The 25,839-nt window shown below is 46.5% G+C and overlaps 1 protein-coding gene across 1 annotated transcript; it reads left to right on the forward strand.

The window, feature by feature from the left end:
- The first annotated feature begins 5,593 nt into the window (after positions 1-5,593).
- VASH1 (vasohibin 1) lies at positions 5,594-20,089 on the forward strand. Its single transcript, XM_032187809.1, has 7 exons — positions 5,594-5,878; positions 10,641-10,729; positions 11,216-11,272; positions 12,346-12,420; positions 13,437-13,818; positions 14,213-14,325; positions 14,985-20,089. The coding sequence occupies exons 1-7, from the start codon at positions 5,594-5,596 to the stop codon at positions 15,055-15,057; spliced, it is 1,074 nt and encodes a 357-aa protein (XP_032043700.1). The 3' UTR covers positions 15,058-20,089.
- The last annotated feature ends 5,750 nt before the right edge of the window (positions 20,090-25,839 follow it).

Raw genomic sequence — 25,839 nt, forward strand, 5'->3', positions numbered from 1 at the left:
GTCAGTTGTGCTATAGCTCAACAGGCCGATGATAAAGGAAGATAAATGCACAAGTTTCACAAGTATTTGCTGACATTTCAGTAGTTGATTGGATCCATGCCTCTTTCCTCTTAGATCTGACCTACATAAGGAAAGTACTCAGTATAACTGCACCTGAACAGGAAAACATGTGCAGTCACTGTATTGGCCACTGATGAAGTCATTCTTAGCTGCCCACAAAACAAGGGCTGTTCTGGCACTGTTATGCCAGTCAATTGCCCAGACAGACTAAAGGTTACATTGGCCTTGCAATCAAATAACAGAACCTTTGCTGTTATCTGTAGAGATCTTCCTGAATAGACCTGCAGCAAAAGCAGAATTAGGGGCAAAGGTAGAATTCCTGCTACGAGCAAAGATCTGCTGCAACGTATGTATAATACTTGGTAGTACACTGACCTCACAAAGGTTTCCTGCACACCAGACAATTTCATTGCACTAGATAAAGACAATTTGTGTAATCAGGCTCAAGGCAGTACAGTTGCAAGCTGGAGAAAACTAAACACAGATAAAGGAAACAACACACAAACAAAAACCACCACTTAAAACATGACTTGCAAATCTCTATCTTTAACTGAAAGTAGCTTCAAAAAAAAAAAAAAATCAAACAAAAGAGGTAGTTTGCATAATCTGTAAAAACAATATTAGTAAGAAAATTTCCATTAAACCACTCTGCTCTGATGTTCCAGCCTGATATACACCATTTCTCTCATTTAAGTGCACTAACTGGAAGCCATGAGGCTGTTTGTATGAACAAGGGTCAGAGTTTAGCTTACTTTACCACCAAGAGAGCCCTTCAAATCAGCAAAAACCCTCCCCCTCTTCAGCGAACAATACATTAGGCCATTGATTTTCAGTCAGAGAAGAAAGGGCCATAAAGGCATTTTACCAGGTCACACAGGTCCTTCTCCCTCCTCCCAAAAGCAGGATCAACTCTAACTAAACCATTCCTGACTGAAAGCTGATGAACAGTGCTTGAAACTTTTCAGTGATACGGACTCCATATTTTGCTTAGACCACTCGTTCCAGTTTTCCATTGTCCTTGTGGAAAGTTTTTCTAATTTCTAACCCTCCCATTACATTTTAAACTTACATCCCTTCTTGTTCTGTGTATCATGGAAGTGCAGAACACACCTATTTTCAGTGGCCTTTTCTGTACCTAAAGACTGCAACCTCCCAGCCTTCTCTTCCCATAAATTAAACAGTCAGCTCCCCCCTTTATTCCACATGACAAACTGAGAGTCACATAAATACATTCACAGAAGATTGCATACAAATAATACCATACCTTACGTAATTATTTTGCTTAGAAAATCTGCAACTAAGAAGCTGCAGAGGTTTCCTCCCCACCCCTTCACGGAGCACAGCGCTCTGCAAAGCCCTCACATCCCTCGCAGCCCACCAAACCCCAGCTGGCCAAACCTCGCTTCCTGCCCTCCGGCCCCTCACTTCCTCTCACAGCTGCCACCAGAGTCAAGCCTGGAAGAAAACCTGAATCAAGTCAAGCCTGAATCTCCAGGAATGCCCCACAGTTTTCCTGTGGGTGCAAGGGGAGCTGTGGTACCTCGGAGCACAGTTCTCGGGGGAAGAAGCCTCACCTAGTATGCTGCAGGCTGCCTGGTGTCATATGGAAGCTCTGGGTGACTCAGGCCAGTGGAGAAATCTGCGCAAACAAACTTACAGGTGCCTCTGAAACAAGCATTCTGAACACACACGCAAATAAACAGAATATTTCTTAAAAAAAAAAAAACGAAGGAAATTGAATGTTTTCTGATAACAGCTTTAGAGCCACATCAACTGCAGGAAATAGGTTAAGAGAGATGCTGATTTGTCACAAGAGGCTGTTCACTGAACTCTTGAGGCATGTAGAAAAGGGAACCCACTCTGAAGGTTTCAAAAAAGGAACTGAGCAGCACAGAGAAGTTCAAATCACAAAGAGGCCAAGACAGCACAACCCCTGTCCATGTTACAAGCAACACAGTGCTACATGAAAGGCTCCAGTTCACGCTAAGAAACTGCATATGCTAATTAAACCATGGAAACAGTGACCTAAAATTGCCACCAAGAACTAGAAATTTCTGGTAGGTGTTTTAATTGCTGTTATGCAAGTTCATGGCGACACTGCTTAAATAACAGCCTGATGCTGTTGAATATTTAAAATAAGAAAATAAATAAGTGACAGCATACACAGAAATGATTGGCAGAAATCATTTCATCATCAAAAGATGAAATATTAATCAAAATGTAAAAGACATTACAAAACAGAAAGCATTATCAGTCACTACTGTCCATGTTTACAGAAACAAATTTTGGAGCTCTTTTAACAAAGATGAAAATCCCAAATTGCCTGTAACAGCAAAGGCAAGATTTTTTTTTGCTCTCTACACTACTTGAAGACATTCATCACATATTTTGTATCTCCTGAACAATCTTATTCAAAGAAGTTCTGACTTGATTTCAAGCCTTTCTCTATCAATGTTTTTTATTCTTTCACTAATAGCAAGTCTTAAACTCCCTGTCGTAGTAAAACTTCACCCTTTCAAACCTTCCTCAGTTGTGATTCACAGAGAGTGCCTGCACAGCCTTACCCTACAGAGGCTAGACAAAAGAAAGCTCTATATAATTATTATTAAAGAAAATTGAACCATCTTCATAAAGTCATGGAATGGTCTGGATGGGACCTTAAAGATCATCCAGTTCCAACCCCCACCTCCCACCAGACCAGGTTGCCCAAAGCCCCATCCAGCCTGGCCTTGAGCACCTCCAGGGATGGGGCATCCACAGCTTCTCAGGGCAATCTGTTCCAGCATCTCACAATCCTCCAAGTAAAGAATTTCTTCCTAACATCCAATCTAAATCTACCCTTTTTCAGTTTAAAGCCATTACTCCTTGTCCTACCATTCCACTCCCTGACAGAGTCCCTCCCCAGCTTTCCTGTAGGCCCTCTTTAAGTACTGGAAGGCTGCAATGAGGTCTCCCTGGAGCCCTCTCTTCTCCAGGCTGAACTAAGCCAACTTCCTCAGCCTCTTTTTATAGGAGAGGTGCTCCAGCCCCTTAATCATCCTCACGGCTCTCCTCTAGACTCATTCTGACAGGGCAATGTCCTTCTGGTGCTGGGGGCCCAGAGCTGAAGGCAGTGCTCTTGGTGGCTTCTCATGACAGCTGAGTAGAGGGGGGAGAATCACCTCCCCCTTCCAGTATCTGGTTGTCACAGCCACAGTAATCTGCTGCCAGCAACGAGAGGCAGCGTTTGCCATCCATTACACAGCCTGTGCCACAGGTAACAACATTCACAGACAAGGAAATGCCAGCTGCAGAGACAAGGCGGAGACATCTCTGTCTCTGCTGTCACCCCACGCACGGTCAGTCCACGCTGCAGGGACCAGCTCGCTCAGCACAGCTGGGCTCTGTTTGCTCTGTTCTTTCCCAACTAAACAAAACATTGTGCTGTGTTATTACCTTAAAATACTGATCTCCTGCTGTCGCAACGTTATTTAAGTGATGGCCAGAAGGGAGGGACGCTGCCTAATAATTAACTCAGACAAACTGAAACAAAGAATCCCCTGATCAGCCTTATTTTGAGGCTTGCTGGAGATTATCAGCTACATTTCCTCTGAGTGTGCATTTCAAGGCATTAAAGATACATGGATAGTATTTCACTTCTATTATAGCACATCATTTTAATTCTTAGAAAATAATAATTCTTAATGGGCCACAAATGCTAACTAATCTTAAAAATATATATATCTCTGGATGCAAGTCAGGGTTATTAGCGTTTCCCTCTGACAGAGGGAAAAGCTGAAGCACAGAAGGCAATGAGAATGACCAACCATGAATTAGTGACAGAGTTCAAAACTGAAGCCTACATCCTTGCTTCTATGGCAGCTATACTTAAATTTAAGCCGGGGGAGGCAATCCAGCTCCAACAGAAGCATTTAAAAGCTTTTCATTGTCCTTTCCCTCGTGCTGTCACTGCAACTACACCTGCCACTCCATGAAAAAAATGGTGCTGACCCCCAGTATGGCACTAAGCCGCCATCTCATGCTGGGCACACTTCTGGTCCTGTGTTTGGAGGAGCTAGGGGAGGAAGGGATCGTGGAACGGGCATGGTGAACTGGTTGGACCAAACATGTCTGCTCAGGGGCTATAGTGGCTGCTGCCACAGGCTCTGCTGCCTCTTAGTATAAGGAGTCAACTTCCACCAGTCTCCACTTGCACACAGGTAAGAGGCAAAGACAACTGTAACACTAGAAATCTTACAGAAATGATTGATCAGCACTGCTCAAAGTCCCCACACAATAGAAAATCCTCACTCAGAGAAGAAGTATGGGTTAAGTATTATGGAAGTCAGTATAGGTTGCGTGAAGCACTACTAGTAGCCTGTTTTGGAGGCTAGGGAAAGGAAGAAAAAGGGGCATGCATTTAGCTTAATTTTCCTGAGAGAAAATTCACTTTTTGGCAATTTGGGCGATGTTGAGTTCAAAACAGATGCTGCATTCAAGTATTGTGCCCTCAGAAATAATCTCATGCGAACATCTGCCCACAGAACATTACAGGAAAAGTGGCATTTCACTCTGAAATCCTCTGGCAGTCTCCATAAAGGTTATTCCCAGTTCTCAGGACTGCAGATCCCACAGCAACCATCCCCAGGATGTGTTTCCTTCATCCCCTACCCTGCTGCCAAACAACAGCCCTTTGTGTGGCTTGCTAAAGGCGAACATTTCAGGATGCCCTTTAGCAGGTTCCTCAACAGCTGACACGTTGCTGGGTATATGCTTCTTTCACTTGGTGTCCAAGTTACAAAACACCTTTATGCTAGAGCTCCCATAAACGCATTAATGACATGTGGGACGTTCATATGACACGGGCGGGGAGGAAACACGGCCAGCAGCCCTGCCCATGCCCATGGGGTCTGTAAGAGGACAGCGTGCTGCTGGCAGCATGCGGGATGCGGAGGGGCTCCCAGATCCGCATTTTGCTGAGCCCACTCTGAGTTGTATTTTGCCATACCGCGGGAGGGCTGCAAGCAGGCTGTGAAACCAGACCAAAACACCTGTTTTTTTCTTTTTGCTTGCTCCATCGCCGCCCGTTATCTCCCGGCCCAGCCGGGCCCGGCCTTATCACCCCGGGAGGCAGCAGCAGCAGCAGCAGGAGCCCGGCGGGCCCCGAAAGCCGCCGGGGCTGGGCGGAGCGGGGCTGGGCGGAGCGGGGCCGGTCCCTGCCCGGCCCCTCCGGGGCGCGGCGGCTTTGTTACCCCGCATGCAGCAGCAGCAGCGGCGGCAGCAGCAGCAGCCCCGGCCGGGGGGGCGGCCGCTGTCTCCGCCCGCCCCGCGGAGCGCTCGGGAGGCGGCGCGGCGGGGGCAGCCCCGGCGGCAGGCCCGGCCCCCTCCGCCCCCAGCCCCGTTGCGGCCCGATGCGAGCCCCCTGGGCGTGAGGAGCCGCCCGGCGGCCAGGCTGCCCCGGGGGAGCTGCCGGCCCCGGTTCCCCGGCCGGGCCATGCGGGGCGAGGCCCCCGGGGGCCCGGCGGCGGGCGGCGGGCGCTGAGAGCGGGCGGCGATGCCGATGCCGGGGGGCGGCGGGGCCGCTGCGGCCGCCGCCAGGCGCCCCCCGGGCGGCGAAGCGGCGGCTCCGGCTCCGGCTCCGGCTCCGGCTCGGGAGGAGGAGCAGGAGGAGGAAGGCGAGGAGGATCTGCGCGACGGCGGCGTGCCCTTCTTCGTCAACCGCGGCGGGCTGCCGGTGGACGAGCCCACCTGGGAGCGCATGTGGCGGCATGTGGCCAGGATCCACCCCGAGGGCGAGCGGGTGGCGCAGAGGATCCGCGGTGCCTCCGACCTGCCCAAGGTGAGAGCCCGCGGGGACCCCCCCCACAAGGCGCTGCCCGGCCCGGCCCGGGCCCCGCAGGGTGTACAGAGGGAGCGGAGGCTCGGGGCAGGGCCCCGGGGGGCCGGGAAGATGATGGGGGGTGAGGGAGTGAGGCTGGAGGCCAAAGAGTTGGGGTGAGAAGCCAGGTGGGGTGCTGAAGCAGAAGAAGCCGGGTTTGGGGACCGTCTGCAGACAGGATTCTTGCACAGAGCTGTGCCGGTGGGAGAAGGGACCCCTGATGCCCAGGAGTTGTAAGAGGAGTTATCTAACACTCAGAGCCTGTTGCTGGTGTAGGGCCAGATGTGGTTTCTGAGTGCATCCCTGGCCTTGCTGTGGAGCGCTCTGTGAAAAGAGGAACCGATGATCGTTTCGCTTAACCTTGTGCCGGACTGAATCATTCGCATGTGAACCAAACCCTTGCCATAGCTGCTGTCTGCTGTTGCACCTCAGCTGGAGAAAAAGCTCCCCTTTCCATTGGCATCCTGTGAACAAAAGGCACTGCAAACACTTGGTGTGTCACTCCATTGACCAGCTAGGGGAGTGTTCCCATCATGCTGTTAGGGGAAATTCGAATACAAAAGGATGAAGGATTTTCTTCTCAGGCTTCCTATTGCAAGGACTTAATTCCTTGGGATGGAAAATTGAAGTAAGTGAAACCGTGGTGTTATACAGTGCACAGACAATCAGCACCACTCTCCACGAGGAACTCTGGAGCAGTGTGTGATCTGAGCTCCTTTGTGCTGTGCACCCAGAACAAATCCTGAATCCTGATTATGGTCCCTCTTCTAACCCCACAAGACTTTGCTTTCCCTTTCACATTTCCTTCTTCTCCTCGGACTGTCCTGAGCCTGGGCAAAGGCTGAAAGCATGTTTCTGATCAGTCAGAACATGCAGTTCTTAATTTCCTGACCAAAAGGGCTGGTTTGGTAGGGGAAAGGGAAGAAAGAAGCTCACAAGCAACAGAATGGTGCATGAGGGGAGGGAAGTACTGTGCTCAGTCTCTGCTTTGGGTCTTAATGTGAAGTACTTCTGCTTTTGTTCTCACTTAGCTGTCTTATACAGTCTTAGTGCCAGATGGTTACGGTTAGGGGACATAGCAGTACGAGCTCCTCTGGAATAACATGACATTAGTCTGTCCATTTGTGTGTGTGTGTCTGCTAGCACCCCTGGGAAACAGATCTATAAACTCTCGTCGGTGCTCTGCAATCTGAGATGCCATGCCCGAGCTCACCAGGCGTACAGATGAGAGGATGCTGGGATGCAGGAAACAGCTAGGATGAATGAGCTGATATCCTAGCTCCTTTCCCCCTCTAGGGGTGTATTTTTACCTTTGAGGTTTGCTTATATCACTATGCATCTCTGTGCCACTAAGTTTCTTTGCATGGCTGATGCAACAGATGAGAATTAGAGCAGTGAGTGTACTCTGCAGGGCCAGCTCCTCTGAAAGGGTGAACGCTGTCCATATGCTAGAAGGCAAATATGTCTTTAGGTGTTGGAGTCAGACTGTGGTTTGCCTACTTCCAAATTTTTGCCTTGAAGAGCGGCCAGTATTGGCTGTTGGGGAAAATAACTCTTTAAAAGAGTTGTCCATAAATTAAACTTACTGCCTTGAAATGATGACGGCATGAGGCTGTGATCAGACATGGAAGTGTTCACAGATCAGCAGGGGTTGTGTCTTTCACCGAGTTGTTGAGAGCTCAGAAATCTCCTCAGGGGTCCAAGGTATCCTTCTGGTAGGTTTGGGGTACCCACCAAACAAGCTGAGACAGGTTGGCAGGATGCAGTCGATTGGCTGTGCACACACAGCTTGTGAGTGCCAGCCTCTTGTAGGTTGTTTCCTTTCTAGCTACAAGGTGTGGTATTGCTTTGCTTGGAGCTGCACAATGGAAACAAAAAATGATGTGCACTCATCTCATCAAGAAAGGCAGGATTTTAAGTGTGGTAGTTAGGAGGGCAAAGACAGGAAGTATTGCATCTAATGGGTATAGATGGAGAAGCAAAAAATACAAGTTCTTTAGTCAGGCTAACAACTGGGATTGGTATTGTTCCCATGTGGCTTACAAAGGGGAAATAAGGGAGGAGTTCAGATACATAAAAGCACCATAACAGAAGCTGTTGCTAAACTAGGCTGGCCAAAAACATACCTCTGTGATATGGATAAGGGTGGAGCTTCTTTCCTCTCTCCTATCTGCCTTGTCTCATGTACAGTGTGTCCCATTTAGTACAGGAAAATCCCTTGTTCTCTGGATCCCCTTTCTGAAAGTAGAGTCTTATGCATACAGCCAGCCTGTCCACGTGCATGAATCTAGGAGTGGGGTGATGCAGCCCCTCCACGCAAGTGATGAGGGACCAAGGACACGTTCAAGCAGTCTGCTAAGCCTGGCAGAGGTATGTGCTCTGGGAAGTCTGGGCTCTCTTCCTAGCTCTCTCTCCAGCTTTCAGTGCAACTAAAGGGAAAGCAAAATAGATGTGATTTTCCCTCGTTTCTCTTCCAAATTAATTCTTCTTTGATTTCTGGAGGATTGTGAGGACTGCCTAATATTTATAGCCCTTCTGAGATATGCAGTGGATGGTGCCGGGCAAGAATAATGTGTTAGCGTGTCCAATCCCATCTGTGTGGGTTTGAGGGATGGAGACTTTATTCCTCTCCTCTCTTGCCCCAGTAAAATGCTGTAGACCTGATGCAAAAGAAACTGTAGCCCAGTCTGGGCTGCAGGCCCAGATCTGGGAGAGAGAGAGTGAGCACGCTGTACTTTCATCAGTTTAATTACTTGAGGTGCAGGCGGCTCTTCTGCATTAACTAGTCCCCTGCTGAACTGGTTGCCAGTTCGCTGTGTCAGTGCTACGTGGTCCTCTGAGGAACAGGGGATCTGGGGGGCTGCAGCAGTGAAAGGAGGAGTACCTGGCCAGAGTCATTAGTCTGTGCTGCCAACATGCACTTCATCAGTCTGCTTCCACCCAAAAAGGATGAGAGTCTCCACCATGAAGAAATGAAACAAAGTTAAATAGTCAGGCTGTCCTGCTTGATACCTCTCTCATTGTTTCTGCCTGGAAATGATTTCCTATGACTCAGTGTATCAGCTCACAGCATCCAAACTGACTCAGCTCACACAGTTCCAGAGATGGCTCCATCCCTGCCCTGCTCTCTGGAGCCTTCCCTGCTCCTGCTGTGGCTGAACAAACCCAGTTTCATATCTGCCCCTGCTCTTGTGCCGTTTTCTGCAAATGCCTCCCCTTGCTCCAGGCAGGGCATGGAAATAAGGCACTGGAAATAACAGGTAAAGTGCTGGGGAAATGGGTACCAGTAGCCAAATGATGCTATTTTCTTTTCCCCCAAAAAAGAAAAGAAGGGTTAAAAACATGGGGGAGAGAAAATAGATAGAGACTGAACACTCAACGTTTACTTGCTGATGGTGTTTGGAGATAGCTTGAAAAAACACTTACAGGTTAGTTTCCAGAGGCAGGGCCAGCCCCTGTGCTGCGCTGGCACAAGCAGCGTGTGGCTGTGTGGCAAAGCGGGTCAGGGAACAGCTCGCACTGAAACCTAGCCACGCGCGCTGGCTCGGCTTTCAGCTGGTTCACTGGCCACCTCCGCCAACCCAGGGCGGGGGAAGAGGCTACGGAAATGAGTGGCCACAGAAATGCATGTGGAAGGTGATGAGTGGCTTAGCAGTGCTGCTGGCTACACGTCTGCAGCTAACAGTTAGTGCAGAGCGGCGTGGAAGGCCCCAGGGGACGAGCTGGCTCTGACTCACTCTTTCTTAGGTGGGGGATAGCCCATCTCTGGGGGAAGTCTGAGCAGGAACTGAAATGCTCAAAAGCCAAGTGCTGGGGAAAGCTGCAGCCTGGTATCAGACGGATGTGGGAAAGGCAGGAGCTATCCTTCAGAGGGAAGGTGCCGGTTTCTTTCTTCAAGCCCGTCAGTAGCACCAAATTTGTGCCTTTTCCATTATATTTGTTGAATGGATGTGTCGTCAGGGCTGTCTGCCATCCAAGCTTGCCGGTCCACTGTAGCTGAGCAGACAGGACTGTTCTCCCTCCTTAGACACATTTTCTCAGCTGCCGACAAAGCTGCAGTTATCCCATGTGGAGCAAATGGAGAGGAAAATTGGACTGGGCCCATAAGGCTGAGGCCTCAGAATAGGACAGCAGCCTGAATGGGGAACTTTCGGAAGTCATTCTCTGACTACGTAATTCAAGACAACAGACACTGAAGGTGGGGAGTCATTATGCTGTCAAGCCTGTGTCTTAGTCAGTGCCAACTCACCCGAGGTGCCAGGAGGCAGTACGGGACTTGTAAGCCCTTGCTCACAAGCCTGTTCCGTGCTCCAGTGGCTTTGGGGAAATTCATTCTCAACTTTTGCCTCCCTCTGTCTCCGTCTTGTTTTTGTGTTGTGCCTTCCGGTTTGCATACTCAAACGAGCCCGAGCTCTCTTGGCTGATGGCATTGCTGTCTGACATTTTGCCTTGTCACTTAATTGATCTAATTCTTCCCTGGTGATGCTGCCGAAGAGCCGGACGCTTTCACGTGGTTTCTCTGACAGCTCAGTGGTGTTGCCAGTTTCTGAATCCATGCCCAGCTATCAGGATGGGAATAGAAAGCTACCTGGTGTGGCCGCTTCAGGCAGCAAAAAGGGGCCGGTTTTAGAGGAACACACTCTGTGTAACTACATGACACTGAGTTCAGTGAGAAGCAGGAGAGGTTTGGAAGCGGTGATTGATGTTCTGCTTCCCGTTTCAGATTCCCATACCGAGTGTGCCTGCGTTCCAGCCGTCCACCCCCATCCCTGAGCGCCTGGAAGCTGTACAGCGCTACATCAGGGAGCTTCAGTATCCTTTACTGTTACCTTACTACATGTCAGAGACGCTGAGAGCCAGGTCTCAGAGGGACTGCAGTGTGTCACCTCACTGCTAAGGCATAGGTGAGCTGTGGTGGAGGGAGAACTTCCTCTCGGGTCATCCTACTCGAGCACTTGTCTCTGTAACTGTCTTAAAGGCGAGCTGGCAACCCTGCTTTTGTGTGTCTGTGGCATCCAGCCCCTCCGTGTGGGCTGTCACCATGGACTTTTGGGAAATGGAGTGGAAACCTGTATACACTGAGGAGGGAGAGAAAAACAGACAAGAAAGAAATACAGGAGTAAGGAGGGACTATAAATGGGAGAAATGCAGGATAGCGAGGAAGGAATTGTCTTGCTTTGGTGTTATATTTGTAGCATCCTGACTGCTGTGAGAATAGTAAGTAAATAAAGTTCTTCAGAAAGGTTTTCTTCAAGCTCTCCTTTCCAAGCTGTCAAGCCCTTAACGTCTTGCCTCCAGGTACAATCACACTGGGACACAATTCTTTGAGATTAAGAAGAGCAGACCTCTGACTGGGTAAGTGCTGGCAGCCTCTGCCACATTTAATCCTTGCTTTAAAATGTTAGGGCCCTGCTGTACCCACTGGCCAAGGTTAGCTGACAGTCAGTGCTTTCAGTGCTGCAGCTCCATCCTGCTTTAGCTGACTTCATTGTCTGTTGCCTGGGGTATGGCTGGACAGAGCTGCGTCTGGCCTGTCTCAAGGACAAGGGTAGGTTTTGTTGTCGTGAATCAGTAAATCCAGTAAAATAACAGAATTGTATTTCAAAGATGTACAGATCCTGCCCTGCTTTTAATTGCTGTATAACTACATGAACTTGATGGATTCTGAAGCTAGGTCCTGCCCTAAATGAGCCCTGTAAAAGCCAAGCATCTTTACAGGGCTAACTTCATAGTACTTGTGAGTGCCTTTGCAGTATCCAGGCTTGCAAAACTCCTGCAGTATAAACCAAAAAGTTTATACTTTGAAGAAGGAGGGGAGTTCTGACCGCAGATTTCGGAGAACCGCACATGATAAGCTTCTGGAGATAAGCACCAGATGTTCATTGGTTTTATCAGCCAGCATATTGAGACTCTCCCAAGACTGGCTTCTTACTCTTGGTCTAGTCCATAGGTTTATGTAACCCCAGATGTTTTGTGTTGTAGTCAGTGCAATGTCTCCCCCACAGTACTTGCTGAATGAAGAGCAGGGTTGTTTGACGCCAAAGAAGAGGCCTTCACTGCCCTTGAGCCTTGTGAGGCAAATGTTGTTGGCCCTTGGTCCTTTGAGCTGCTTGTGGTCACATAGGTGTCCACCCAGAACTTAATAAGCTGAGAGCTGCTGTCTCCCTGTGAAAAAGGATGGCCATATAGGCAGCTTTTTTGTTGCAACTCACTGAAGGAGCAACTTGTAAGCAGTGACAGTAAGTGGTGGAGAGTGGGTTTGGATTTCACAGCTTCCTAAGCAAGATATACACCTGTTCCCTGTCCTCGATGGGCCTTTGCCTCTCCTGGAAACCCACCTTGCATATATGCAAAAGAGCCGAACTGGCCGTGTTTGCATAGTGCAAGCCTCCTAACTCTCCTCGTCTTTCCCTTGTCCCACTCCACAGGCTGATGGATCTGGCCAAAGAAATGACCAAAGAGGCCCTGCCAATCAAATGCCTGGAAGCTGTGATCCTGGGAATGTATCCTTTCCTCCTGGAATTGTGCATGCCTGCCCATCCCTGCATTTCCTCCTCTGCTCTCTTATCATGCTTTGAGACTGCTGATAATGTCTCCAAACCCCACATCCGTTTTCCCTCCCGAGGTCTCCCTAAAACCACTGCCAATAAAATCCAAATCCAAGCAATCCCCTGAAATAGCCAAACTAGTTCTTCAGAGTTGTTCTTCCCTCCCTAAGAAGGGTGGTGCTGCTCTGGAAAACTCTGGAAGCAAGTAAAAGAGAAAGAAAGGATCTAAGGAACACGTAAAGGGGGCAAAATACTAGCTAGAGTTAGGTCAGGAGGTCCTCTGTGGATAACATTGTTCCCTTACTGCAGTGTTGCCTGCACGTGTTCTACACTAAGATAAATTAGGGATCCTCCCCAACATCTAATTATGGTGTATGTCACTTCAGTATTATGTCCAACATGCAGATTTCTTGCCTGTCAGCTTAGGCAATACCTTTATTAGTTCTTGGCTTGTGCCTTCTTAAAGAATATGTCTTTCCCAGCTACCTTCTAGGCATTACCTACGTCACTTGGGCTGGTTTGTTGGTGCACATTGGCAAAACCACTGGGAGGGGCACAGATGGCGAATGGTTCAGAAGAGTGCTCTGATGAGTACTTTGTCCTGGAGGTTCCTCAGTCTCTGTTTGAAATAACAGCTAGTAAAACAGATCAAAACAAACTGATGAATAATGCTACGGTATTGCAGCTAGGTAACTAGAGAATATAGCACACTCAAGGTGTTAGTATTGCAACTTCTGTGTCACAAAATTACCTGGAAATTAACTCCCCATTGCTGACTGCCTGATTTCCCCATGAAAGCAGGACAGCTTGCAATGAGCTGGACTGTTGATTTGGAGAACAAACCCTGTCAATGTGATGCCTGAATCGGCGGTGAGTGTGCTGAGCAGGCCGGCAGGGTTTGGAGCAGGCAGGAAATCTCTTGCCACACAAACGGTATCGCTGGTTGTTTCCTGAACAGTGGCTGCTGGCAGTTACCTCACCAACAACATGACCACGCTGGACCGTTTCCCCATCAGCTTCAAAACCCACTTCTCAGGGAACTACTTCCGACACATTGTGCTGGGGGTGAACTTTGGGGGCCGCTATGGGGCACTGGGCATCAGCCGACGTGAGGAGCTCATGTACAAAGCACCCGTCTTCCGCACACTAAGCGAACTCATCTTTGACTTTGAGGAGGCGTATCGCCGCTGCTGGCACACGCTCAAAAAGGTGAAGCTGGGCCACTGTGTGTCCCACGACCCGCACAGCGTGGAGCAGATCGAGTGGAAGCACTCCATCCTGGATCTGGACAAACTAAGCCGGGAAGACTTCCGCAAAGACCTTGAGAGGCATGCCCGTGACATGAGGCTGAAGGTGAGCGGCGAGGGTGGAGCAGTAATTCACTGCAGCATCCGCTGTCTTGCCTGGCCTGTGGCATGCTGGCGGAGCGAGTGGCAGGGGGCAGTGGCAGGTGGTGGAGTAGAGGGTGAATTGGAGGCTCTTCTGCTTTGTTTTCAGGCTGGTTAACTAATGGGCACACACGCAGTACTGCTGTTGTGATACCTTGCACTGTATAGCCTCTTGGAGCCGTAGCTGTGATTGTAGCTTGTTTTCTATTTTCTGGCTTTTTGGCTTCTAAGTTTTTGATTCACTTGCCTTGCTTTTTTCTCTTTTATTCCCATATAATTAACAGCTGTTAGGCTTTGTGTTTTCCAGTTACTACTAGTATTTTTTTTTCCTGCTTATGGTACTCTTTTTTCTTTGGTAGATTGGCAAAGGAACAGGGCCACCATCTCCTACCAAGGACAGAAAGAAAGATGTCTCCTCCCCGCAAAGAGGTCAGGCCAGTCCGCATCGGCGCAACAGCCGCGGGGACCGACGGTGAGTGGGGCTGCTGGTCAGGAGACTTACCAAGAGCATCTGCTTTTTGGTGGCTTTCTTTGTTTTGTTTTGTTATTTGATAGACTGCCTTGCTGGGTTTCCTGGTTTGTTTTGGTTTGTTTTTTTGGGGATCTTTCTGATGACTTACCGGGGCTCTTTATAACAGGGAAGACTTCACAGACCTGCATTAGCATTTTTCCCCAGTCTGTGTCTTTCTGAGTTTATCGCTGCTTGAGTGGCTGTTGTTTCTTTTTTGCTGTTGTTTATCTGTGTTTGTGTGTGTGTTTGGTGGTTGTTTTGTTTAAGTGGGGAGGAGAAAGGCTGCTTAAATAAACAGTGATCATGGTACCTGGTACTTAACCTTGCCTAGGGGTCTGAGTTTATATATCTCACAGACCTGTGAGATTCCACAAATTAGACTGTTCTCTTGAAAATGGTCTGGGGTATTGGTGTGGACTTACTATTCTCCCTGACCTATGTTTTCTTCCTGTGGAGACTGCTGGGAGAGTTATTGAATGTTACAGAATAATCCTGCCTTCAGTAGTACAGGATAAGTCTGAAGCTTTTCTGCTTGCTTCTCCTGTGCTGGCTTCTCTATGTGCAGGCTCTTCTGACTGGGAGAACAGTTTATTAATAGTTCTTAACCTCTTTGCTTGCAGGCCGTCTGGTGAGAAGAAGCCTACTGATTCCAAAGCCATGCCAGACCTCAACGGGTACCAAATCCGGGTGTGAAGAGAGCTGTGCCTTGTGTGCCTGGCTCCACAGACTTCTTGCTGGCCACAATTGGGACCTGCACCTGCAGCAATTCTGACAAAGGGGATAGGGGAGCAGGAATGGAACAGAGTGCTGGTCTTCCCAGGTACTTCGAGTGGGCCAGTCCCAGAGCTGGATCCCATGGGTCCCATAGGGTTCACCTGCCTGTTTCTGGGAGAGGTGTCCATCTTAATTCACTGAAACGAGTATTTTTTTAAAAAGAAATAAAAAGATCTGTACATTCGTGGGAGTGTGCTGCAGGGAGAATAGGAAATGAGTGGGATCAGCGGACTTGTTATCAAATTTTTTGGGTTGACAGCACATAGATGAAGCATCTCATCAACAGTACTTCTTCCCTGTCTGCACAGAAGTCTCGAGCCCATGCAAGGCCCACAGGGCTGAGGGAGGAGTGATGCTGGAATGGGATGGCCCCTGCGTCTTGTGCAAAAATTCCTGGTTTTGTCATTCTGCACACTTTGTTTAGCATTGCTCTTGTGAGAAGGCAGAATTTGCTCAGCCTGATGTATTGATCATGCAAGGGCCTCTCATCTGGGGTAATCATATCTTGTGTGTTTGATCCTGCTTATTTCAATGCATTTCATTGACTCTGAGGTGGTAGATGGTGGGATGACAATCCTCTCCACCCATTGTGATGCTGAGGAGCTGTTGCAATATGTCCTTCTGTGGTAAAGTGGGTCAGGATATGCCCATGCCATTGCCATGTGAAAACAGGCACAGAGACATCAATCATCTCAGCAGTGGAGGCAGAGGGAGGCAGGGGATGGTCGGTAGCCTGAACTTTGAGTCACCCCTTCATCAGTCTTCTATTAACTTCTAGTGATTGCTACTGTGAAAGCTCGTGGAAGACATTTCAGTCACCAAGGTGTAAGTTGTAAGAGTGAATAGCTAATAAGGATTTGAAGATCTGAACAGGTTTTACAAGCATTTTTCCTTTCCACAAGGGTCTTTCTCCTCTCTCGCTGATGCTAGTGCTAGAGTTACAGGCACCTGTTGGTGGGAAGCCCTGCTCAAGGAGATTGCCTTCTTACCACTTCAGCTTGGAGCCTCCTGAAAGTTATTCCCCCTCCCAGTCCCAGAGCTGTGGTTGTGTTCTGGCTCTTCCAATTGCGCAGTATTTAACAGCACCACTTACACTAGCCTTCCCCAAAGGGCTGGGCCGGGCTTCTCTGCCTGGTTACAGCCTTGATTCTTCCTACCCTTCTTTTCACAGGAGTGTTGTACTACTGATTAAGCTGTGTAATGCTTGTCAGAAATCTGGAGTGTTGTCAGGCCTTTCTTTTGAGGCCTAGGGCTTGGACACTGGGGTTGCCAGAAATCAGAACAGTGTGGCCTCAAAGTGATCTGGACACATAGATCCAGGGGATGCAAAAACTGAGCCTGGGAGTTGGTGTCCTGGAAAGAAACTGTCTTGTTTTATAACAACACTGACAAGGAGCTGAACTTTCTGAAATACTGAGTATTTAATTTTCTTAGAACTGGGCTTATGCTTTCTTGTGGACTTGTTAGAAACATGATGGAGCTTAGCTCCATCAGTACTTTTTGTTGTGGTATAGCTGTGCCATACTCATATAAGCAGTGCTATTTTGGTGGCGGAGAATGGGCTCCTATCCCCACACAAATCATCTCTTCTGTAGAGTTAAAGCAGTATTAATCACTGAAGCACCACCCACAAGCGATTTAAATGAGGCCTTACAAGTTCTTAATTGTAAATCCTTAATTGTCATACACATGGAGCTACATCCATGCCATGCAGTCTGTCCTTTCAAGCTCTCTTAATTATCTTTAGTTTTTGGCGATGCTACATGACTAGGAGGACAATCCAAAGGGAGATCAACAGCAAGTTAGGCTACCTAAGATAAGGTAGTTGCAAAAGAAGCAGCCTATTTCCACAGTGCAGTACAACACCTGTCCCCTCCCTTGCACTCCAGCTACATGCAATAATTTGAAATTAGATGTCAGTAGCAAGCCAAGCAGCCATTTGAATGCATCCTCTGATCAATTTTGTGGCTGTAAATGAACATATTTAGTGTCTGAATGCTAACAATGATGTTAGCTGTAACGGTACCGCAGCTAACTTTAAATAATATCGGTGACTTGGAAGCCAAAAACTGCCTTTGTGTACTGCTTGCTATGCAGCAGACTGAAAGTTCAGGTGCCACTGTGAATCATATCAAAAAATGCAAGCAGCAAAGGAGACTGCAAGTCAGGCTTCATTAAAGTGGATGAAATCTAGATGGGGAAAAAATGTAATAGTCACTTACATGAAACTGGGATGCATCCTCACCATGATTTTGGTTAGTTAAATCAGAGCAATTGGAAAACTCTTGAGAATAGTCAGTAGCTTCATACAGAGCACGTTCAATAGCTGGACAGACCTAAGCCTTTTTAGCTGCAGAGGAGAAATGTGTTGAGGGGTCAGCTGCATGTTAATGATGCTTTTTTAAGAGCAGGGCAAAAGGGACGTTGAACAGTGTTGGATCAGCAGGGCAGAATGGCTTAAAACAAAATGCTTTGTTTGGCCTGGTAATTAAGCACTTTCCTGCAGGATGTAACTGAGGCCAATAGTTTAGAAAACCAAAGGAAGTGGATGTTTAAGGAATGAATGACAGGTAGAGTTCAAGGTTTCTTAATCTACATCCTCAGCAGTCACCACCTGTAGCCAGACAAGAATATCCTCTTTTGAGATGTAGTTGCACAATTGTGTACATTAGGAGGCATTTAATTCTTCTTACGCATCTGGTATTGACTTCTTAAGATGGACACAGGAGCAGACAGCCCTCTGCTAGGGTTACTATTTCAAGCATTCTTCTCTTTCTCTGTGTGGAAGAAGTTCTGCCCCTTACTGTCTCAGTATCCCCAGTTTAACAGATGGTGCAAAGAAATGGAAAATGACCAGTTTTCCCCTCCTTGCTCTTGCTCTACCCCCGATGAATAGCCTCAATACAAAGCTTAGCTTCCTTGCTAACGAACAAGACAGCATTCCCCTGTGACACAGAATCAGTGCAATCCATTTTTTTGCCCTAAGAAACTTGTGGGTACAAAGAAAAATGAACCCTGCTTTTGCACTTCAGCTCCCTCATCCAGCTAGCCTGGCTTCTTGTCTGTCTGCCTTTAACTGTGAGAAGAAAGGCTGAAGGCATGTCCTTCTCACTTTTGCAGTCTTGAGAGCTACAGAGAAGGAATGAAAATAAGGAAGCAGGGTGTATCTTGTACTCCATAGTGCCAGCAGGACAAAAAAGATGGCTCTTGAGGAGTCCTATTAATTATTTAATGTTAAATATTAACCTGACTGCTCACATAGCTCTGGCCTGTAAACTTCCACTATTCAGTAGGTCTCATCTGATATCTGTTCTGCAGCATGAGCCCTTCTGAACCCCTTGCAAGGGCATAGTGACCATACACTGAGAATGGATACACACTGCCTATGTTGTATGTGAAGTCTAGGTCAGCTTTGAAAGACTCGACTTCAACAAATGCTGGCCTACTACTAGCAAAACTATTTTAAATGTAACATAAACCTTGAAATAAATAATTTCTCTTTATATTTTATGTAGACAGGTCCCTTGATAGCTGGCCAATTGCAGGTTTTTTTGAATGGATAAAAGCATCAGTGAGCAAAACCAAGAACTTTCTGCTATGGTGTCACACTGGCATCAATATATACTGTGGAGTAGGATCAAGACTCCATCAGCCTGTGACACACTAGCTTTTTTTTTTAATTCTAATGTTATGAGCTAAATGAATCTTTAGGAAGTTAAGGTATGTTAGCAAGTGTTTTAGCTGGGAGTGGAGTGCTTTTATTCAGTTGACTATGACTGTTTCACCTGTGTGCCACTGTATGGGTCAGTACAGAGTATGCTTGGATGCCTACTGGAATAAATGACTCCAGAACTGTGGTTGAAACATAGTTTGTGTTCATACAGTAGCTGTGTTGCTGTTGCCTGTTTAACATGATTTTTTTTTTTTAATTATTTTTTAAGTATTTCAGGTGAAAGCCTTAACCAGGTGCCTGCCCCTTAAGGTGGGCTCATGTGTGGTGTTGTATAGACTGAAACATGACTGTCCTTAAAACTGCAGATTTTAAGAAACCATAATGAACAGAAGAATCCTATGGTTGCCAAAGGGCAAGAGTCTGGATTAGATGGGCTTTACCCTGCTCAAGTGGTTCTGGCTAATTACTTTAGGTGGTTGCTTTAACCACTTGCTCCTTCTAAGTCAAGTGTTTAAAGCAGTCCCAGTGATGAGGTGCCAGATAGGAGCAGATAGGATGCCCTGTGTCCCATGTGTACTGTGTGTAAGTAGCTGAAATAACACCGTGTATCCTAGTGGTCTGACACTGTTGTCTTGTCAACATTAAGATCTTCATTATGGAGTTTATAACTTAACCTAAGAAAGCAAGTGCTATTCTAGCTTGGTTTTCACTCTGCCAGAGCAAGGTGGAGATGGTCCCTCTGCAGCCAAGCTGAACTCCTTAGGGAATTTACTATTTTTGTCTGTTTTCTGAGCAGGTGTTTACCTGTATCACAACCACTCTCCTTCAGTGATGCCCTGGCCCTGCCTGCTCAAAAGCAACTCAGTTTAGGCCCAGAAGGCTACTGAATCCCCTGTGATCTCTGCAGAGCAGAGTTTCCCTCCAGGTCAGGGTTGAGATGGTGCTAGTGGGACCCAAGCGGTCCCCTTCCATGCACATCAGTATTCTACTCTAGCACTGATAGGGTGCTCCAAACCATTGACATCTTTATCACTGGTACAGCTCAGAACTAACTTAAGAAATGGAAGGTTTCTTTCTTTTAAAATTATATCATGTGTGTCTTTTTGTAATTAATCAGTGTGGTTCTGTGTCTTTATGTAGCCAGCACAGAACCCTTATTTAGAATTAGTTCTTACTGCACTCCCCATAGCCCTCATGTTGATACTTCTTCCTGCTTCCTTTGACACTTAGACAATAAAATTCCCTCTGTACTGCTCTCAGCTTGTGCAGAGAAAACAAGATGTCTGTACTGTCTTTCTTTCTGATTTAAACTTTCCCTTAGTCAGTTGAGAAGGCAAAAGCACAGCCTTGCATGATGGTATCAGACAGATTAAGTATAGATGTCCTGTACTTTTGCAGCATTATGGAAAAAGGACACGGAAGAACCCTCATTGTCCATCAAGCATGTGACCAGGTAAGCATGTCCGTACGCAACACAGCAGTTGCCAGAGAGTAAGAAGCATGCATGTGGCTGTGCAGCAAAGGGTAAAACTCATCTTTTCCTCCTCGGCAGCCATCTGCCAGGCTGTATGGAAAAAAGCCAGTGGATGAAAGAACATAAATGTCTGTCTTGAGTTGATACTCCTAAGGGTTAACAAGAGCCTCTCCTTCCACTATCTACTTACTCTTCAGCATATGATCCAGCCTCCTTTCCTGGCCAAAAAAGCAATTCTGCTTAAGCACTGTAGTTTAGTGACCTTCCAGACTAATGACCTCACCAGGACTCCTCAGACAAATGCTGGGTTAATAAAGGACAGTCAGCTGCAAGACTCAGTGTATTCCCCCAGCAAGGGGGATCCAACTTTATTCAGGCTATCATCTTTCAGGCATAGCATACCCCTTCCCTCGAGGGAAGTGAGTAATAGCTGGGACTGAGGCCAGGACGTAGGCAAGCTTACAGCATATGCAACTGTAGAGGAGAGGAATAAACATCCCCTACCCTGTCACTCCAAAGAGTAAGGCACATGCAGTATTCCCTCTTAGCCAAGTTAATTATACAAGCAGCCTCTGTCTTGAGGGAAAGTAATTGCACAGTACCTAGTAGGCGGTATGAAGGGACAAAGAAAGTAACCACATCATAAGACTTTGAGGTCTGTGCTCAGGCCCAGAAGATAATACAGAAACAGAAGGTGGCTTCTTGCTCCATGTTCTCCTGTTACTGATCTTTAAGCATTTAGTAAATGCTTAAAGACTGAAGTGGTGCAATTTCTATAAACCTATTTCAAATGCTTGTTTGAAAATACCCTCTGCCCCATGTCTTACAGATTTCACTAAAAATTAGGTAACTCTTAAAATCTCTGTAGACACATGGGTCAGGTTGCTTGCTAGACAAAGGAGTGAAAGAGGCAGAACTTGGATACAGCTGAGATTAAAATGAGACTTTCTGCTCACTCTTAGGTCAGACGTTCCCCCTGATACTGACAGTTCCTGCAATTCTAGGTTTTTAAGTCAGAGATTACACTACTGGGACCTCACTGAAAAACCTTTGTTGGGGAAAAGATACACAGTAATTTAAAAAAAATAAATAAATAAAAAAGTCAGCTACTATGCTGAGAAACCCAAGACTGCAAAACTTAAAGATCTCACATGCATAGAAGCATATAGAAATCCATTTGTGAGAAGGTGGGACTATGCCTTAAGAGCACTATCCATGCAGGGACTGCAGGAGTACGGAAAGCAAAGGAACATGACATGCTGTAGCTAGCAGTCCATTAGAGACTTAATTAAAATAGTTGAGTTGGCTTTCCTGATTTATATTTTTATTTTGGCAGAGTGATTTCTACCCTAACTCCAACCTCTTTTTTTTTTTTTTTTTTTTTTGAGGGCCAGGGAAGGAGAATAGCTTTAGGATAACAACTGCATTTGACTCCCAGTGCAGGAGCAACACCTGAAAGTGCACAGTAACTAAATAAACTTAAGGCTGCTGTAGAAAGCTTTTCATCCACAAAGAGAAAAAGCAATGCAGACTAAAAAAAAGAAGTAAGTAACATTGCTAAGGCTTGATGTCAAGTCTTTTTTTTTGTGTATAAAAGGAAAGACTGCATGGAACAAATGCATCTTTTGTTGTAGCACATGCCAGCTTCTAGCCCAGTCTTTTACCCATTTGTCACCTCAGCACCTTGAAAGTTGCTCTGTGTGTCTAACCAAAGTTAAGACGAGTTTTCCAGCTCCACTATACAGCATTCCTATTCCCTTAGAGCACAAGAATGTGCAGGCTTGAACTGAAGTAAATAAATAAAAGGGAAAAGAGCTTCAAGACTAGAATGAATTTTCAGTGGAAGCTGGCAGATAACTTACCATAACAGGAGAAGCCAAACTTGTACAACTGACAAAAGGAAGGAGCTTGAGGCATAACACGCATCTATGTTAGCATTACAGCAGGCAAGTTCGCTGCAGAAACTCAGCATCACGCTTTGAAACATGATGCAGTACCTCCGATGGCAATGATCGGCCAGCTTGTTCATCTCTATGTGACCGAGACACAAAAAGCACTACAACCAACCCAGGCAGCTACAGTCTGGTAGGGAAGAGGTCACAGACAGCAATTCAATTAACTCGCACCGCGGGAAGCCTACTGAAAGGAGATGGTATCCTACAAAGGCTTGTGCGCTCCTCCTTTAGATGAGCCACAAAAAGGCTTCATCTGCATTTGGATGAACCCTAAATGTTTGCACAGTCCTAGCTGTACATTCAGCAAACCTTCATTAGTAAGGTGGTAACAATGGGAGGAAAAATTGCAGTCTAGCAGAGCCCTGGCCTGCAGACTGTTTGCTAAGATAATCACTCTCAAAAATCATTAGGGGCCCAACAAGTACCTTGATCTGCTCTTGAAAGAGCATCTCTGAGATGCACAATTTTTCTTGGAGCATCTAGCAGACTCTAGAGAAGAGGAACTACGGTCCTTTGATCTCCTGTGCTTCACAAAGCAGGTGGCACGAAGGGCACTAACAGCAAATCTTGATTTCTTGATTGTTTTTGTTTTTATTTAACAAGAGTTATTCCTATCTAAGTGTTGGTTTCAGAGCTCCCATCCCTCCCACTTAACTCTTCAGAGATGAGGGATGGGGAACTCACTATCTTATGGCTTGACACTGTTAAAATGTTGAGTTTATAATACAACTTACCCCTAAAGAATTCACCCATAGCTTCTAAATGAAGAAATAAATAAACACCATTAACTTAGAAAGATAATTGGATCTGGCAGTCATGGGAAAACAGCTGCCAGAAAGACACCTCATAAGGAAAAGGCATAGAGAAAGAAGACCTCAAGCAGCAGCCAAGGTTCATTTATTGACAAAAGGACAGAAATTAGAGCAATTACACTGTTTACCACTCCCCCATCCCACATATTTTGGGGAACTGATTATAAAGGGCATCCTCGTGAAGTGACAAACTTAAGACTCTGAGAAAGCTAAAGAAGTTGGACTTCCATCTAAATGGTGTAATTAATTACAGCCTAGCAGCTGTGGTGCAATTTAAGCTGTTGTCTAGCTAAGATACTTTGTCAAATCTGTGTTTGCCTCTACAGCTGCATGTCCCTGCAGCTTAGGAGACTGATTATAGGGTAGGTATGCATGCTGCCAGTGGTCTCTGGCATCCCTTTCCCTAAGTACCAATCTCCCTGAGCTCTCTCTACATCACTACTGAGAATATGAGGTAGAACCTACCTCTATAACACCTCTTTCCGACTGTAGATATTCTTGTTCATAACTGTTTACATGCCTCTCTGTAATTTATCAGAAAGCCATGCTAATTGCAAATACTCAGACATTTAGGTCAAGAAACAGTGTTAAGAGTCTGGAATCTCTTAATTCTGCTTCCCACCTCCAGTTGCTCATTACCACAGTTTGTTATTATATCACTATGTGATATTCTCAAAGCGTCAGAGCTTTGATTTTGAAAAAAAGCATTATTTTCCTCCTACAACTATGTAATAGCTGCCATGTTGGTGGCAGGGACTATTTCCATCCATCCCACCCACAAACTCCCCCTACAGTCTGTAGCCATAGGCACTCACAGGTCTCCCAACTCTGAATTGCTCTAGAGCAGCTATTCTTCTTTCCTGAAACAGGGCAAGTCTGTAGGGTCTACAGCAGAGCTACAGGGACAGTAATCAAAACAACCACAGCAATCAACTGTAATGGTCCTGCATTTCTGCAAGTTTCACCCACAAATGCCCAAGGAAACATACGTGAGCCAAGGCTTTGGGAGCTACAAGATTGAGCTTTCTAATCCTCAGAAAGCAGAAATGGAAGATTTGCAGGCATCGTCCTGGGTTTTTTAAGCATATGGCTCTATATCCACAGTGTTCAGCAGCTTAACCATTCCAAGTCCATACCATACAATTTCATGTATTGGAAAAAAAAAAAAAAAAAAAAAAGTGTTAGGCTGACCTGTGAAACAGATTTTCCAACAAAATATATCTGGAACCTTAAAGCCTCACGACAGATGCCTTCATGCAAGATACACAGAAGAAAAGTCAAGTCTTTGGTCTAAATGTAATGGAAGAAGCACTTGTGATGCTCGAGCGCAGCTCCTATGCCTCAGCCACATCACAAAACTGGCAGGGTGCTTGGGCAACCAGCTCATCTGACAGCATACGGTGCATGTGGGGCAGAGGGGCAGCAGGCCTGTCACACACACACACCCCTCCCACCCTTCATTACCTGACCATCAGACCAGGCCAGCAGCTACAACCAAAGCAGAAGGTTAACATTTCAAGTGGCAGCACTATGTGTCACAGTGTTTTTTGTTTTGCTTTTGATGGGTTGTTTTTAAACCTTCAGGGTCTTCCCAGTTTCCCTTTCCAATGTTACCAGCTGGTGGGAGTTATCTGCTACCAGGCTGCTTTCTGGCAACCTGCAAACAGCCTGGCAGAAAAATAAAGTTCCTAGTTGCACAGATTTCCCTTTCCTCCCCTCCTTTCACAAATAAAACCAGTAACAAAATCCAAGTTAAAATACCTACACAAATTAGTGCAACTCTCAAAATAAACCATCCACAGAAACACACAGCTCTGCATCCCTCCCCAGGCACAAGCACACCGGTGTTGGATGAGAGCCATTACCTGTGAAACTTGGGGCAAATAAAGCTGCAAACATACTCACCCCAGATTTCTGTTCACTTACACAGATTCCTACACGTTATCCCAGCTGGTACAGCCAAAGCCATCCACACGTCACCAAGCAAATGCCACACCATGTGGCAGGGGCAAGGATATGCAGTTTGTATGCAGTCATATGGGGACAGCACACAGCCCCCACCCCTTGTTCCTGTGACTTACAGAAATCAGCTGTGAAAGATCAGCAGCATTTGGTTTTTTTTTTTTGGAAGAAGGGGAAGGGTTCTTGAATGCAACCCATTTTGCAAGATAACCGCTGAGGCTAAATAGACCACCTCTGGGATCTGAGGATGCAATAGGAGACAACAGCTAGAGCCACTTCTTCCCTCTCATCACCCATCATTACTGTCTTGTGTAGCTAATTCATGTTCTCCTCTTTCATACCCTAGCCAGAAGTGCCTTGTTGAGCAAGTCCTCAAAGAGTTTAGCTACCAGGAGCACAAGCTGCTGCAGTTACTTTGTGTTTGTTTTTTCTTAAATTAGAAACATTTTATTTTTCAATAAAGAAAGTAACATTTAAAATATGAAACTCCCCAGTGTGACACAAAAAGAGGAAATGGTATTTAAAGTCTTTTTGTACGCTCTCACAAAAATCTGACTGAGGCAGGATGGGATTTCCCAGCCCCATTTGTGAACAGAATGTTAGAAATGTTTCTGTCAATATTGCTCCCATCTCTTACAGCAAAACTGAGCACCAGAAGTCATGCTGAACTAAGGAATCTGCCCCAGGAACAGGTACAGTTCTGTTGTATTTGTGCTGTCCAGGATACTGATGAGAAAACTACACTAACAGGACATCAAAGGTACACTGGGATCCGAGTGACTGCCTCCAAGGACACAGCCTTCCCTCCCTCCCAACGTTTGTCAA

Source organism: Aythya fuligula, chromosome 5, assembly GCF_009819795.1.
Source record: "Aythya fuligula isolate bAytFul2 chromosome 5, bAytFul2.pri, whole genome shotgun sequence".
NCBI lineage: Eukaryota > Metazoa > Chordata > Aves > Anseriformes > Anatidae > Aythya > Aythya fuligula.

Coding starts and splice junctions, on each gene's coding strand:
- VASH1 (XM_032187809.1), top strand. CDS start 5,594: ATGCCGATGCCGGGGGGCGGCGGGGCCGCTGCGGCCGCCGCCAGGCGC. Junction 5,879..10,640: donor GTGCCTCCGACCTGCCCAAG/GTGAGAGCCCGC, acceptor TTCCCGTTTCAG/ATTCCCATACCGAGTGTGCC. Junction 11,273..12,345: donor AAGAGCAGACCTCTGACTGG/GTAAGTGCTGGC, acceptor CCCACTCCACAG/GCTGATGGATCTGGCCAAAG.